The following is a 15,424-nucleotide window of genomic DNA, read 5'->3' on the forward strand; positions in this document are numbered from 1 at the left end:
GGGATCCAAGAGTTGGCGTTTACGCCTCATTATACTACTTATGATAGGCACGTCTACCAAATTTCATGTTACTAAGGCCAACAGGCCTCTGGCACTTGTTAAGTTTCCTGTTTTCGACCGCTTCAAAGCCAAATGTCAGAATTTGGTCTTTTTGAGACTTTTTTTGTGGGTCTCCTCATGAGATGCGACTGCTACACGACCACCGTGTTTGTTTTTCGGAAAACACAAGACACAAGTTTCTGTGGTTTATCGTACAACATTTTATTAACCAACGTTTAAAAAAAACACACAAACATGCTGGTCTCTGACCTGCTACATGTTGGAACATTTTGGCTCAAAGCTCTAATGGTCACATGACCAAACGTATAAAAGTAAGAAGTATAAAATAATATTTGTGTAGCTTTACCACACACACACACAACTTGTGAGGTGAAACCCAGAAACACACACGCATGAATATAGAAATGTAGACATATTACAGACACATCAAAAACATTTTGTCGACACATCAACAAGAGTAGCCGTTAGCTCGTATGCTAGGAGAATGACGACATCACTCGCGTCGAGTTTTATGGTGTCGGAATCATTACGACACACTCGGGACGCAACTTGTAAGGTCCTGAGTGGCTAGAACTAGCAATTAGCAGCATATTCAGTAGCAGACGGTATTGAGTTAACCGTTTCTTTAAATAAATGTAAAAAAAAAAAAGTAATAAATTCTCGCTCAGCTTCTTTGTGCATTGCTGAGCAGGAAGTAGTGGTACAACAGTCAAAGTGCCATTTAGTGGACATGGCACTACATAACTTTAAAAAAAACAATTGAAAGTCAAGTTTGTGATGCCGTTGAATTTGTCCAATCAGCAGCTTTGGATTGTTGGGTGAGGGGTCCGCCATCCTCTGCCCCACTTAGCAGCGCTGACCCTCAGTACCTCACAGATAAATATTTTAATTCTTGTGGTGCTTCTAGAAATTTCCATGGCAAGATGGAAGTTGAGATGAATAATTTTGGAAATTTTCTAAATGGGGAAACTTTCCATGGGAATTGTGGGTATCATATTCCAATTGGGCAGCACGGTGTCGACTGGTTAGCACATCTGCCTCACGGTTCTGAGGACCGGGGTTCAATCCCCAGCCCCGCCTGTGTGGAGTTTGCATGTTCTCCCCGTGCCTGCGTGGGTTTTCTCCGGGCACTCCGGTTTCCTCCCACATCCCAAAAACGTGCATGCTAGGTTAATTGACGACGCCAAATTGCCCGTAGGTGTGAATGTGTGTGTGACTGGTTGTTTGTTTAAATGTGCCCTGCGATTGGCTGGCGACCAGTTTGGGGTGTATCCCGCCTCTAGCCCGAAGATAACTGGGAAAGGCTCCAGCACGCCCACGACCCTAGTGAGGAGAAGCGGAACGGAAGATGAATGAATGAATGAATATTCCAGTTGTGACCACCTGGTGGCCAACATAGGAACTGCGAAAGTTTGGTCAAAAGACACAGGAGAGGCGCTGCACGAGTGTTTTCATGCCACCTACCGTTTTTTTAGTTTTTTTAAAGAAATATTTGATCTACTTTCGATTTTTTTTTCCTGCTGTAACACCTGAATTTCTTCTCTGGGAATCAATACCAGATATTATTTTATAGTCAAGCCAGCAAGATCTACCGAAAACGGGTAGCTCCCCTTGCCCACATGCAAGGGCATTACAATACCTTACATCTTTTTTTCACTTCCCCCAAGTGGCTTGTAACTCAGTTTGTCTGGGAACTCGCAAATCAAGGTACCACTGTAATTGCATGTGATCTGGTTATATTAGTCAAGATTATGTGAAAATTTCCCCAACTACTGTATATTTAATTTCCCAATTAAGAGCCAACATTCAATGTGTAAATTCCTGCTTTCGTCCCATAAATTCCCATGGAAAGTTCAAACAAAGAAGTCAAAATTCACAGAATTCCATGGTGCAGCGTCTCGTCACATGGAAACCGAACACTGGACGTGGTCCAGGCTCAGGAGCCCACCGGCGGGGTCCAGTTCCGGGGGGTCGAAGATGGAGCTGGCGCTGTCCCGGAGGGCGAAGATGGAGCTTTGGCTCTCCTGGAGGTGGCGCACGAAGAGGTCGGTGTCGTCGTCGGGGGTTCGTCCGTTCTGGGCGTGGACGATGCAGGTGGGCCGGTGCTGGTTGAGCATGTAGGACAGGTGCTGCTTCTGCTGGTTCAGAGCTTTGATCTGAGCCTTCAGGTTGATGTTGACGCTCTCCAGCTTCTCCGACTCCTGCGCGTGCAAAATGTGGAACAATTCAATTTCAAGTCGCGTGAATATGATCCCGATTCACTGTACAGTGGTACCTTGACGTAAAGAGTTGTATTCGTTTAAAATAAAATAGGATTTGCTTATTCGCGTTGTTGTATGCTCAGTCTGTAGGTGTTGGTGCGTTCTTTGAATATCAGTTGTTTGAAGGTTTAGGACTACCGCAATATCGACGCTAGCTGTGTTTGCCCATCTATGGCATTTCATATGACGTGTTAGCATTAAGCTAGCTGACTTTTATAAGGAATATACTGTAGCATCTATGTGGCAGTTAGGGGTGCAACTAAGTTATTTTTATAATGGATTCATCTGTCAATTATTTTTTAGCTTAACTAATGAATCGGATCAAAAAACATTCGACAATTTCCATCCCTTTCTTCAAAACCGCACGTAACTTAGAATTGACAGTGCAGAAAATGCAGAAACATAAATTGATTAGGATCCGCTTCCTGGATTGGTCGCTAACACCCGCCAGAAAATGGGCAAAAATGTTGATCATTGTTTTCCAGTCAAAGCAGATGTTTGCAAATGTCTTATTGTGATTCAACACAAAAGACAATCAGTCTGCTTCCATGGAGGACTACAGAAATCAGAATATTTAACTGTTGAGAGGCTGAAATTGGACTATTTTAAGGTTTCTACACGATGTAACATTCTCAAAATAGTTGCCGATTCATTTTATAATCTATTAGTTGTTGATTCATCAATTAATTGTTGCACCTGACACACGCAGTAACTGATCCATTTATTTTCTGCACTGTCAATTTGAAATAATGTCCTGTGTTTGAATAAAGGGATGGAAATTGAAAAATGTGGGTTGAAAAAAAGAATCGACAAATGAATCGATTTGTAAGTTGCAGCCCTAAAAAACACATTTCAAAATGTTTTTTTTTGGGTGGGGGGCTGGAACGGATTTGACCCGAGCTATGTGCGTCCAAGCTCCAAAATATTTTTCCTGAGGTCACCTTGCGTCACGGATACAAATTTTCACGAGAAAAGAAGAAGTGGGGAATGTTAAGGTGAAAACATACCTGCAGCAAATATTCCGCCCTGTCCTTCTTCTTTTTGCGGCATTTGGCGGCAGCGGCCTTGTTGTTCTCCCTCCGTCGCTTCCTCCTTTCTAACTCAGCCTGCGGAAGATCACGGAAGTTTTTAATTAAAATAAACTAGCCCAATTATTTCATGTAAAATTGCTCATTTTGCAATAACAAACACAATTGTTTGCATGTAAATTCATAATAAATAAATGAACCGGTTATTGTGAGATATTTGAATACTAAATACATGTCAAATATGGAAATGGATTTATTACATTAAAGGAATAAATGTATATATTTATACATTGTACATTTCTAAAATTAATCAATATTAAAAAGATACAAGATTTTAAACAAAACAAAGAATACTCTTTGTATTTGACTCTTTGGCCGTGGACTCACATGCGTCTTCCCTCCGACGCCGAGGTCCGAGCAGGAGCTGGCGCCGTCCGAGCTGACGTCGGTCCGGACGGCGAGGCTAAGCTCGTCGGTGGTGGCGGGCGCCAAGTGGCTCAAGTCGTCCAGCGACAGCGAGCCCGGCGGGGACAGGCGCGGAACCAGGGCCGAGCAGCTGATGTCGGCCAGCGTCGGACGAGAGTTGTGCAGCATCACCCTGGAAACACCCCGGAAATCCTTTTTCAGTCATTTTCGTCGTCTTCTTGACATCACAATACGGTAGATACTCTATGTTGCCTGAGCAAGCACATATAGTATTGATTATTAGTCTTAAGTGTTACTAGCGACGTTATTAACAACACGCGGTCACACATATCGATAATTGTTGTTAGTGACGTTTTTAATGTCACGTGACCGCACAAGTATTGACTGGTGGTTAATTTGGGGCATTTTCTTCGTGCACGTACGTTACTGATTATTAACTCATCACTTTTCGCGTGTTACCAGTGACGTTATTCACACCCCGAGATCACATGCACGTGTGTTGATTATTAGTCAATTGCTCCACACAAAAAGTGTTATTCGTGACATTTATTCACACTGCGTGATCACACACTTGTTATTAGTCGATTATTGGCATTTTGGTCATTACTAGTGTTGTTAATGTCACAGGAAGGAATAACAAAGTGCTATTAGTGACATTATTTATATTCTACTGTCATTTTATACATAACGTATTAATAGTGAATACTGATGTCACGGGACCACAAACTTTAAAAATGGGGCTATTATGTACATTGCTTTTTATTTTGCCAAAAAGTCTTATTAATAATTTAAACATTACTGTTAAGTGACAAATTAATCAATCGTGGCCCATTATCCTATTCACACATGACTTAGTAATACTCAGTAGTATAAAACTGTACATAATAATTGGCAAAAACATGTTTCCGACTTTGAAACTTAAATCAGATGAGAAACGTGAAACAGATCAAATAAATATTATAAATAACGATTACATTTGAAAGGGGTTGTGCTACTTATGCGTTTGATGGACATACGATTGATTGTTGTTGTTGTTGTTGTTTTGGAGCCACGGTGAGAAACGCGTAACACAGCCTTCAAAAGTCTCGGAAAGTCCCTTCCGCATGTTTAGCTTTGACCTTCGACCTTTGACTAACTCAGGAAGTCGTAAGTAACATCTACTCAAGGACTGTGTGAGCTCGTGTATCGATGACAACCTTTCAACTCTTGTGCTGGGCACCAATGTCACAGAGGAAAATGTCCATTTTTTATTTTGCCACTGTGCAAAACTCCGTTTGAAAATGATTTGCCAATGTGCCCCTTTTGTTGCACGGAATCACTTTTTGAAGAAACTCTAAGTGAGAAGATATTGCTGGCACATAAATAGTCCTGAAAACATATGTGACAGCGTCGTCACAAATAAGGAAACCGCTCAAATACATAAATGTAATTATTCAATAAATGGAGTATGAGTGGGCTTGCTGTGGTGGTACATCAACAACTATAAGTACGGTTCAGTTGCATTTCACTTTAAGTTCCATACATTTCCGCTTTAAGAAGTTTTTTTTTTTTTACTTTTTCGGGGGGGGGGGTTCCTGAAAAAACAATGTCAATGTCATAAGTTGGACGGATTTAAAGCTAAACCAATCACGAGGCACTGTAAAGGGAATTGAACATTTTGGCGCCCCAATAATCCTTTGTGATGTTGTGTCCTATGTTGTGGGAGGCACTGAGGGAAAAGCCCCCCAAAACAAACCACTTTTTGACTTGGCAAGCTTTGCCAAGCTCAGAATTACATCTTTCATACCACAAATGTTAACTTCAGGTTGTATTTGTGCTCCAAAGTGACCAATTCATTTCCTGAAATCGCCCAACATTCCATATATGTAACGTTAGAGATTTTTTACATTTAAAAAAAAATTAAATTCCAAAACAAATTTCAGAAATGGGTGTGTGTTACAGCACTCTTCATTTTTCTTGATGGAGAAATAAGTCTGGGAAATCTGCTATCATGTAAATAAAACGCAAAAAGTTACAGTAGCTGTAAAACAACCCATTTGAAGTCAACTACCATAAGCACGTTCAAATGTCATCATTATTGTTACCATTAGTTTATTTGTGTGTGTGTGATCTGTTTCCCCATTCTCGTCCGCTTTACGCTTCAAAGTCGAAAACGTGACAGTCAACCCAAAGAGTTGAAATGAAAAGCAAACGTGTGACCGCGCAAGAGCAGTTGAACAAGTCCCAACAAACAAGAGCAATGTCGCAATGGAATTACGTGCGGTCGAGCTGTCGGAGGCTCACCGGCGACGAAAGCGGAGACGACGAATCGGTCCCGTCCGTCCGAAGTGCGTCCGAAGTGCGTGTGAGAGCGGACCCGGTGCGCGTGGGAGCTGAGCTGCTCCGGGTTGCGTCACTCTTATATCCGCTCTCGCGCTCGCACTCGCAGCGAGGAGGGGGGGGGGCGGGGGCGGGGCTAAGTGACGTGTCCATTGCAGCGTCATGATGCAATCCGGCGAAGCCTCCGTTCGGCGCTTACATTTTCTCTTATCGATTGACATCATATATGAGTCCAGTGTTGGGGAGTGACCACTTGTAACTCGATGTCATTCCATTACAAAATGTAAGTAATTGTAATTACATTGCTGGGAGAAATTGTGTCATTACATTACAGTTGGAGTTTCCAAGATTACAATTTTAGTTACGTTTGAAAAGTAGCCACGAAAGCTCAGATTTTTAATATATATATAATACACACCTTTTTTATTTTGTATATATACAGTATGTTTTTTTGTACTCATAAAACTTAACTTCATTAACATTTAGATATTTTTATTATATTAAATTGTGGCTTTTTTAACACAATATTCAAACTTTTCTTTGTAATATTCTCACCTAACTGAGGTAATATTACAACTTTTTTTTTCTCTTAATTTTGTAACATTATTCATGTAATAGTCTGACTAGTCTGATAATTTTCTGCCTTCATTCTCAGAACTTTTTTGTCTCTTAAATTTTCCAAATATATTCTTGTACAGTGCATTTTTGCTTCGTGTAATATGACAACTTTTTTTGTAATAGTACATTATTCATATTACATTTTTACTATATTTTCGTAATATCCAGATTTGATTGTGTTGTAATTTTCCAAATATATTTTTGGAACATTACAACACTTTCCCCCGTAATATTAAAATAATGACAGTAATATTCTGCCCAAATTTTGGTGACATCAGAACTTTTATCTTGCAATATTACAACATTATAATTATTGGAATATTATAATTTTATTCAAACTCTCTCATAATTTTTCGACTACATCCTTGGAACAGTTTTGACCCACCGGTCATGAGGACAAACGCTGTCGAAAATTGTCATTGCTCATTTCTTCTCTAATATTCTTTTGTCATGTATACGCTTGACTTTTCTCTATTATTTACATGATATGGTGTTTTATGATATTTGGACTTTTTGTGCCCATGTAGAGACACGAGTGAGTAGGCCCGATGAAGGCCATGACGTCACCGTCATCTGATATTTATTCATTATATTTTATTATTCATTTTGGAACTTGGCAGCATTAAACTGGTCTCTGCGTTCATGTTCACATCAGGTGATGTTCACCTGATTGTTGTCAATCAAGGTGAGGATGTGACAGATCAACCACGAGAGGCCAGCTGACTCAGCACTTTAGCTTTTTGCTTTCGCCGTCATTGTTGCCATTCATTGCCATTGTAGTGTGTCTTGTAAATTTGACACACCACTTAGAAGAGTGTTGTTAACAACCCCGCCTAATTTGAATGATAACAAATTTGGCACGTATATAAAATGAGGCTTGAAAATGGGGGGAAAAAAATCAATCACTCTTTTCACCCTAGAATTCTAGAAACTAAAATGCGCTGACACTACAAACTGCTCAACTGTCCATCAAATATCACTTCATTTAGCATCGTTTTTATGCCTCCACATACGTAACTGCGTTTGAGCCGCCAAAATATACTGACTTAAAGCGTCTGGTGGCTGGAATATGTCCCGCCGGGTTGTCGCGGGGCTTTTCCATGCTGCGATGAGGCACTCTAAAGCAGCCACGCCAGCACAAAGTCCCTTTTGACATGCTGACTGTGAAGTTGAAATCATTTTTTTTATCCTCTTCTCGCTATTCTGTCTTTCTCTATGTGACGCACACACTCACAGCCAACAACAAGGCGCTCTAAAGTGGCCATACAAGCGGACTATTCGAAAGGAAGATGAATTTTCAGGATGTAGGTGTAACTATCTAACTGCATTTCACAATTGCGCCGGATAACCGCTGATGTGAACAATGACGATGAAGTTCTTACATGATAAAATAAGAATAGTGTCAAAAGCTTAATTTAGTTAGGTAGTTCAATTCAAAAAGTAAAATATATTATAGAGAGATCCAAAATTCACCATCTCTACAAACTAGAATATTACTTAACAATCAAGGAAAAATGAAAATGGGAGTTTATAGCTCCACAATTGAGTACATAGTTGTCAGTCATTGCACATTTCCAGCAATTATCACATATTTAGAAACAAACCTCTCATTTCACTTTACAGGGTTTTTAAAGAAGCAACAACAACATCACGCTGGAGAAACTTAAAACGGTTTCAAGACATGTGACTGATGGACTGTGGAGTAATGACAGCCTTTTGACCCCGAAAGCGTTTTGAGTAAAACACGTTGACAAATGTCCTCGTGCAGGTCACTTCCTGTTTGGCTTGATGTCATTGACGGGGGTGTTGAGATCAGCTTGTATCGGGCATGTGAGCACAAATTTCAGGGCACATATGCCCAAATAATTGTTTTTAATTTACCAAAAACACTGTAGCTTACATTTAACTTTATTTTTGTGAACACAATCAACACAGTCTTATCACATAGGGTAACCCGAATGATGAAATTGAATACAAAAATGACTAACTGGCTAAGAATAACCATACAAATATTCTAACTTCAAAGGTAAAAGTCTGCTCTGAACACATGAAATACAAATGAAATATCTCAAAAGGACGTGAAGGCAGCGGGCTCGTTCAGCGACTTCACAGGAGAGAAGGAATGAAGACAAAATTGGGGTCAAAGGTCATCTTTAGGGCAAAAGGGCACCAGCTTGGGCTGTAGCACAATCTGTGCACTCATACATTCTCACGATATCAATATTATAATAAATACAAGACAATTAAGTTCAAATTTTTTTTACACATAAGTGTAATATAATGTAATTCAATTCAACATTTTTATATTTTTTAATTCTATTTTCTATTATATATTTTCAAATATACAAAATATTGATTTAAACAAATTCAATAACATATGAACACAACAAAGAATACAACTAACGAAAATATCAAATTACTGTAATTATAACCATATTTTGTTGTGCGTCTTTGTGACGCACTTTGACAAACAGTCATCTACTAGTTTCTTTTTCTTCTTCTTGGAAAACAAAGTGAAAGAACATTCCGAAAGGCGTAATCTACTCACTCACATAAACACGGTCATCATTTTTTTTTTTTATATAATAAAAAGTCAGTAAACACCATTATAATGTGTACATCTAAACAGAGTTTTAGAACAAGAGAGAACAAAGGAGAAAATGAAAGTCAAGATTCTAATTCAAATTCTATTAAGGAGAAATGTCACAAGAAACTGTCAAATAATAATGAGATTTTGTGTGTGTGTGTGGGGGGGGCAGTTTTACGAGAATACAGTCCGAATTTTCTAAGAATAAAGTCAGAATATTACACGTACAATGTTAACATTTTTGAATATATCCTGCAACATGTCAGGGTGTTTTGGTTTCCATACAGGGTAGCGCTTTCCTTTTTTGGGAAGCTTTCTCAGAAAAATCCTGTCCTTGCGTATATGTGTGTGTGTAGATGTAAGCCAGGTGGGTGTTTCCCCGCTGCCCACCTCATCGCCCCACACGATTCCACTGGCATCAGCGAGCTGCATCAAGAAAAGAAAGTGATATGCTTCAGCACTTTTAAACGTTTGCGTTATTATTAGAAGCCCGACAACCGTGCGTGTGTGTTATTAATACACACTGATGTACGTCGTCTTCATTTAGCTGCAGTGTCACACAACTCACTCATGCACACACAAGACACAAACACACGAATACATCAATAACACTCTCGCTCTCTCTCGCTCACTTACACACACACACACACACACACACACAGGCTGTCCTCCAATTAACACACTGCACGAGCTGCTGTGGGCCACAACTCACGCCCAGACACTCACACTCGGCTCCGCCAAGTTCTTAATGTCACTTACTTGGCCACGCCTCTTAAAGGCACACATCAACGCTGTACTTCAGTACGTAGAGTTATGACACTTTATAAAACCAGTTTATTTCTTTACATTTTATCATGTGTATATACAATACAGTGCAATATTTATTAATAATACATAGGAAAAACAATTGTTTTTTTGGGGGGGGGGCAACTCAAACCGATGAAATAAATAATTTCAATCGGGACCACTGATTTGCTCAAAATAGTGAGCTTGTTGCCATGGTAACCTCAGTTCCAGCACTCCTTTATGACATTTAAAGTGACAAATGAGGCGCTCCAATGAGAAATGCCGATTCAGACGTGTGACTTTTATCATATGATTAAATCCCGCGTTGATACTTTTCAAAGAAACGTGTAAAACACAACTTCCCATCAGTCGCCTTTGTGAACTTTGACCTGGTTTTGTTTTCGTTATGACACCACACTCACTTCTTCTTCTTGTCACCGTCGTCAGGGCGATGGCAGCTTCACAGAAAGTCAAAAGGAAAAGTGAGAGTTTGATATCACTTTTTTTCACATTTATGACAAAAGAAAAATGAGTTTGTGGGTGAACGTGTTACCATGGCAACACAGCAGATGAAGAAGTGAGGTCATTTACTGGATGTGATCATGAGGACAAAAGAGCTGTTGAACATGAAAAAAAAAATCTAATTTAATAGGAATGTATAGTTACTCGCTGTTAAATAAAATTTTATATATATATATATATTCTTACTCTATATGTAGTATTTTGCATGGAGCAGATTAAAGAACCATACTTTGCCCACCCCTGAATGGAAATATTGTAAAGTTGAATTATTTATTCATGGTTTATTATATGTAACATTACTCTGTTATTGTATTACAATGTACTGTCCTATAATATAGAATTACATGCAATATTATTATTTAATCAGCACTTTGCAAGTGCGCAAAGCTGCACTTGATGAAATCATGTGCCGGTGATGTCATCTCTTCCGGGAAGTGGCGGCTCTTCCAGCACCCGGCACCCTCCGCCCCCCACGCCGCACCATCCTTCCTCTTCTGCCTTATCACATGAAATCCGGGAAATGAACCCCCCCCCCCCCCCCTTCCCCATGCCAACGGTACACATGCACCTGAGGAGAAACAGAGCGATATTGATGGAGCGAGAGAGGCTGTGTTGGGAAACCCTTCCCATCCACTATATAGCGGGTTGGCCATTTTGTTGTTCTGTTGGAAAGTGTAATGAGTAAGCTCCCCGACCCATCTAGTGCCCCCAATGTATCCCACCATGCATCTAGAAAAGCAATGAACAATCGAGGTTCACTAGAAAAGCTAAATATCCCATGATGCATTGCGCCAATACAGAAAAAGCAACACATCACAACACGGATGAACATAAAATGCAAAATCTGGATTCATTCCGTCAAATACACTCTGCTTAAAACGATAATGTTGTTATTACTGATTTATTTGTTGAATATTTATTACAGAAGGTCCATCAACTGATCCGTTGATCCGGTATATTGTTATAATGTGACAGCAATGACAGCATGAATGCCGCCCAAGGAGTATTCCAAAACTTTTTTTCATCGAACTGATGACTCAACTATTTAGTCCACGATATAAAAATCCCTATATAGTCATTAGGGAGTATTCGATTAATCAATCAATTATATAATCCGCTATATAAAAATGTGTATATAGTGATTCGGGAGTAGGGAATGATGAATGATTCAAAACCCAATTGCTGCGTTCAGAACCATTCACTCATTCCGTACTCACTACATTCTTCGTGGACTATCTTGGTCCACTGTATAAAATTGGATACGGAGAACCGCTGCTTCGAAAGAGATGTAAAAAAAAAAAGCCACGGAGGAGGCTTGTGGCATCACCTATTGTCTGCTTACAATGTCCTGAGATGTCATTCCACGGGAAGAATGGCCCTAATGAGCAATTTGCCCAATAGGGAAGTGAAAGACAGCACCCTATTGTGACCACCTCCACCGAAGCATAAATAGGGAGACTTCAAACCGAAACATTTAGAACTGAAGAAGCCCTTTTAACAAACAAGAAAAGTCCACCTGCCTCCAGTCAACATTTGGGGCTCCCCAAAAGAACCTACGCAAATAAGCTGTTTTCCGCTAACAACAAAGAAGATTGATAAGTCTCCTGGCCCAGATGGCCTCTCTTCCACAAACGAAATTCAGTGTATTCACAAAGAGGTTTTTTTGGCGTTTCTACGTCAACTGTGGATTGTGGTCAAGAGTGTTAAAACAAGGAAGACAAAAAACTGAAGTAGAACATCTTGAATGCTTTCACTATGACAAAATAAAAGCATCCGACACAATAAACGTAATCAAAATATATGAGGGTAGATATGCTAAAAGTATGATTAAAATTAGTCACTGCAAAACCCGACGTTAGCACAAGGTTTTTATAGTCAAATAATAACATACAATAGAACCTAAGATACACAGAAGTGCATTTCAATAAATTTGAATATGTGGAAAACTTAATTTGTTTAAGTAGTTTAAATCAAAAAGTAAAACTCATACATCATATTATAGATCCCCTACACATGGAGTAAAACATTTTAAGATTGAATATCTTCTAATTTTGATAATTGCGCTTCCAGCTAAAGGAAAACCCCAAATTCAGTGTTTAAATGAATATTTGAGTTTCACCTTTTTCAGTTGAACAACTGAAATACTGTAGTGCTCCAAGATATTCAAATTCAAATTCATTTAAAGGCAGAAAAAGATGGCTTACACCATTTTTTCATCTTAGAAATTCTCCACCTTGACTGAAGTTTCTGCTCAAATTTCTTAGTGCTTCAAGGCATGGCCGTAAAAAAAGGACAAAAAGATGACGTGACAATAACAACAAGCTTATTATACGTACAGCTAGGAGAAAAGATTCAATAAGAAAAAAATATTTTGCAATATTCCCATCACGTTTTCTGTAAATGATCTGCTGTGGGTATTTTTGAAGATCACGTGATCAACATTGGCTCTCATCCAATCACATGGTGGCTCGCTAACGAAGCAATGTCGAAACCGCAACCTGCAGCCACAACTGTTTGGCAAGGATCCTGCTGATGAGAGAGTAGACGCCATAAGAAAAAAACAAAAGATGGCGAGAGCCGCCTGACCTTTTGTGTTTGTCTGGTTTGGGCCAGTTTTTTGCACTTCCCACTAACATGGCGGCAAAGTCAAAGAAGATTAGAGCATTGACGCGGAACACCGCCGCATTGTCTTTTTGTTTGGCACAAACCACAACTTTTCTGGCTTTTTTTTTTTAACCAGTGGCGGAAAGTCAGGCCCAGCAACCCCTTCTCGGCTGGCTTACACTTCCAGTATGTGTATGTATGTAGATATTAAATGTTTTTATTTTGTCCTGTCAGATTTCAGCCTTGCCATGTCAAAGTAATCTGCCCAAGGCCTTCACAATCACTCGTGCTGGCCCATGGAACATAAATTCAATTGGCAATGTTATTTAAACAAGATAAATTCATTAAATTCAATATTAGATTAAAAAAAAAAAAATGCACGTAAAATAGTTCATTTTAATTAAGGAATACTTATTTATTTATTTATTTAATTATGCTTATTAATGAACCAATTATTTAATAAATACCAAATATTAAATGTATATCCATCCATCCATTTTCTGAGCCGCTTCTCCTCACTAGGGTCGCGGGCGTGCTGGAGCCTATCCCAGCTGTCATCGGGCAGGAGGCGGGGTACACCCTGAACTGGTTGCCAGCCAATCGCAGGGCACATAGGAACAAACAACCATTCGCACTCACAGTCATGCCTACGGGCAATTTAGAGTCTCCAATTCATGCATGTTTGTGGGATGTGGGAGGAAACCGGAGTGCCCGGAGAAAACCCCCGCAGGCACGGGCAGAACATGCAAACTCCACACAGGCGGGGACGGGGATTGAACCCCGCACCTCAGAACTGTGAGGCTGACGCTCTAACCAGTCGGCCACCGTGCCGCTATTAAATGTATAGTATATGTAAAATTGTTCATTTTACAAATATTTTTGATAATTTACAATAAATCAATATTTTAAATGAGCAATGTGAATACAATCTAAAAAAAATAACAAATGCATGTCATGTAGTTCATTTTAATAATGATTCATTCTCATTTTATACATTTATAATTTGTTTAATTATCATTAATTAGTCAGTTATTTAACAAAATACAAAAAATGTTTAACATAAAACCCAATTTTACTAACATTTTTGATTATTTGCAATAAATCAATTCTTCAAATCAAATGACAAAGATGAATAAAATCAAAAGGTTACAAATGCATTCAAAATAGTACATTTTTAATAAAATAATTTCATTTCATAATCATAATTCAACCATTAATAATACATTTTAATAGTATAATTTTGTAATATAAACAAACATGTTCGAATCAAACAAAGATTTGACTATATACAAAAAACAACCAATTATGTAACGTGATACTTGAATAAATAAGAAAAATATTTCAATCAACCAATATTGGGAAAAAAAATGCTAAATTAAGGCAACAACAACAACAGGATTATCCTTTGACTCGAGCAAGAAGCTTAAATTGTTCCCAAAAGTGCGTCACAATGGAAATTCCTGAGCGGGAGACAATCAGCTGGGAAAATGCTAATTTCACACTGACGTGATTGTCATTGACATTCCGCAGCAAAATACGCTGATGACATAAGAGTCGGAATGTAGGCAGACGGGTTGGGAAACTTGACGTCGTGTCAAGCAGTTCCGTATTGCCTCCTTCGAGATAATATCCAAATTTTGGTTTGAACGCACAAATTTTAGTTTGAATGCGGTCACTGAGCCTCGAGACCATATAAGGACGCAATGAGGCATTCACTTGCTGCGCAGGGTAACATGGGAAACCAAAAATGTCTTTGAAATGTTGACATCATTTTTGTGTTGGTAGACACACCGAACACACTTCATTTAATTCCAAAGATGACCAAATTCCTCATTTTGAGCCAAATTGTCTAGCGATAGAGAAAATGTGTAAATTGAGTATGTACTGTATGTTGTTTCACCTCAGCCTTTGTGATCACTTCCAGAAAATCTGACTAAAACGAAATTATTCGAAATTCAAAGCAATATTTGCCTTAGAAAATAATGCAAATCTAATTAATCCGTTCTAGACACCTAATAATATCAGCCAAAACATTTCATAGAGAATAACTATAGTTTTACATACAGAAAAGAGTGTGCAATAAATGTAAATGACAAATGAAGAATGAATGAATCAGTTTTACCTTGATTGAAGCCTCTTACTGGTGTATGGAAAACGACAATAAGAGGAGAGGAGAGCCATTTTCTGCCGACCAAGCTAAGTACGAAAACCGG

At 39.0% G+C, this 15,424-nt stretch overlaps 1 protein-coding gene across 3 annotated transcripts; it reads right to left on the bottom strand.

Annotated features, from left to right (window-relative positions):
• Positions 1–245: 245 nt before the first annotated feature.
• atf3 (activating transcription factor 3) lies at positions 246–6,262 on the bottom strand. 3 transcript variants are annotated; one of them, XM_061754638.1, is made up of 4 exons: positions 6,033–6,262; positions 3,737–3,947; positions 3,329–3,427; positions 246–2,261 (listed from the first exon to the last, which is right to left on the bottom strand). In XM_061754638.1, the coding sequence occupies exons 1-4, from the start codon at positions 6,245–6,247 to the stop codon at positions 1,962–1,964; spliced, it is 825 nt and encodes a 274-aa protein (XP_061610622.1). In that variant the 5' UTR covers positions 6,248–6,262; the 3' UTR covers positions 246–1,961. The 3 variants fall into 3 exon arrangements, with proteins under 3 accessions (XP_061610622.1, XP_061610625.1, XP_061610624.1); XM_061754641.1 differs by having other exon boundaries at positions 6,059–6,259; XM_061754640.1 differs by having other exon boundaries at positions 3,737–4,027; positions 6,059–6,162.
• Positions 6,263–15,424: the final 9,162 nt, after the last annotated feature.

Source organism: Phyllopteryx taeniolatus, chromosome 18 (assembly GCF_024500385.1).
Source record: "Phyllopteryx taeniolatus isolate TA_2022b chromosome 18, UOR_Ptae_1.2, whole genome shotgun sequence".
Classification (NCBI taxonomy): Eukaryota; Metazoa; Chordata; class Actinopteri; order Syngnathiformes; family Syngnathidae; genus Phyllopteryx; species Phyllopteryx taeniolatus.

Bases quoted from the DNA above. Each gene is read 5' to 3' on its own strand.
- atf3 (XM_061754638.1), bottom strand. From the start codon at position 6,247: ATGGACACGTCACTTAGCCCCGCCCCCGCCCCCCCCCCTCCTCGCTGC. The intron at 3,948-6,032 runs GTAATTCCATTG...GGGTGTTTCCAG, and splicing joins CTCCGACAGCTCGACCGCAC to GGTGATGCTGCACAACTCTC. The intron at 2,262-3,328 runs GTATGTTTTCAC...TTGCACGCGCAG, and splicing joins GGGCGGAATATTTGCTGCAG to GAGTCGGAGAAGCTGGAGAG.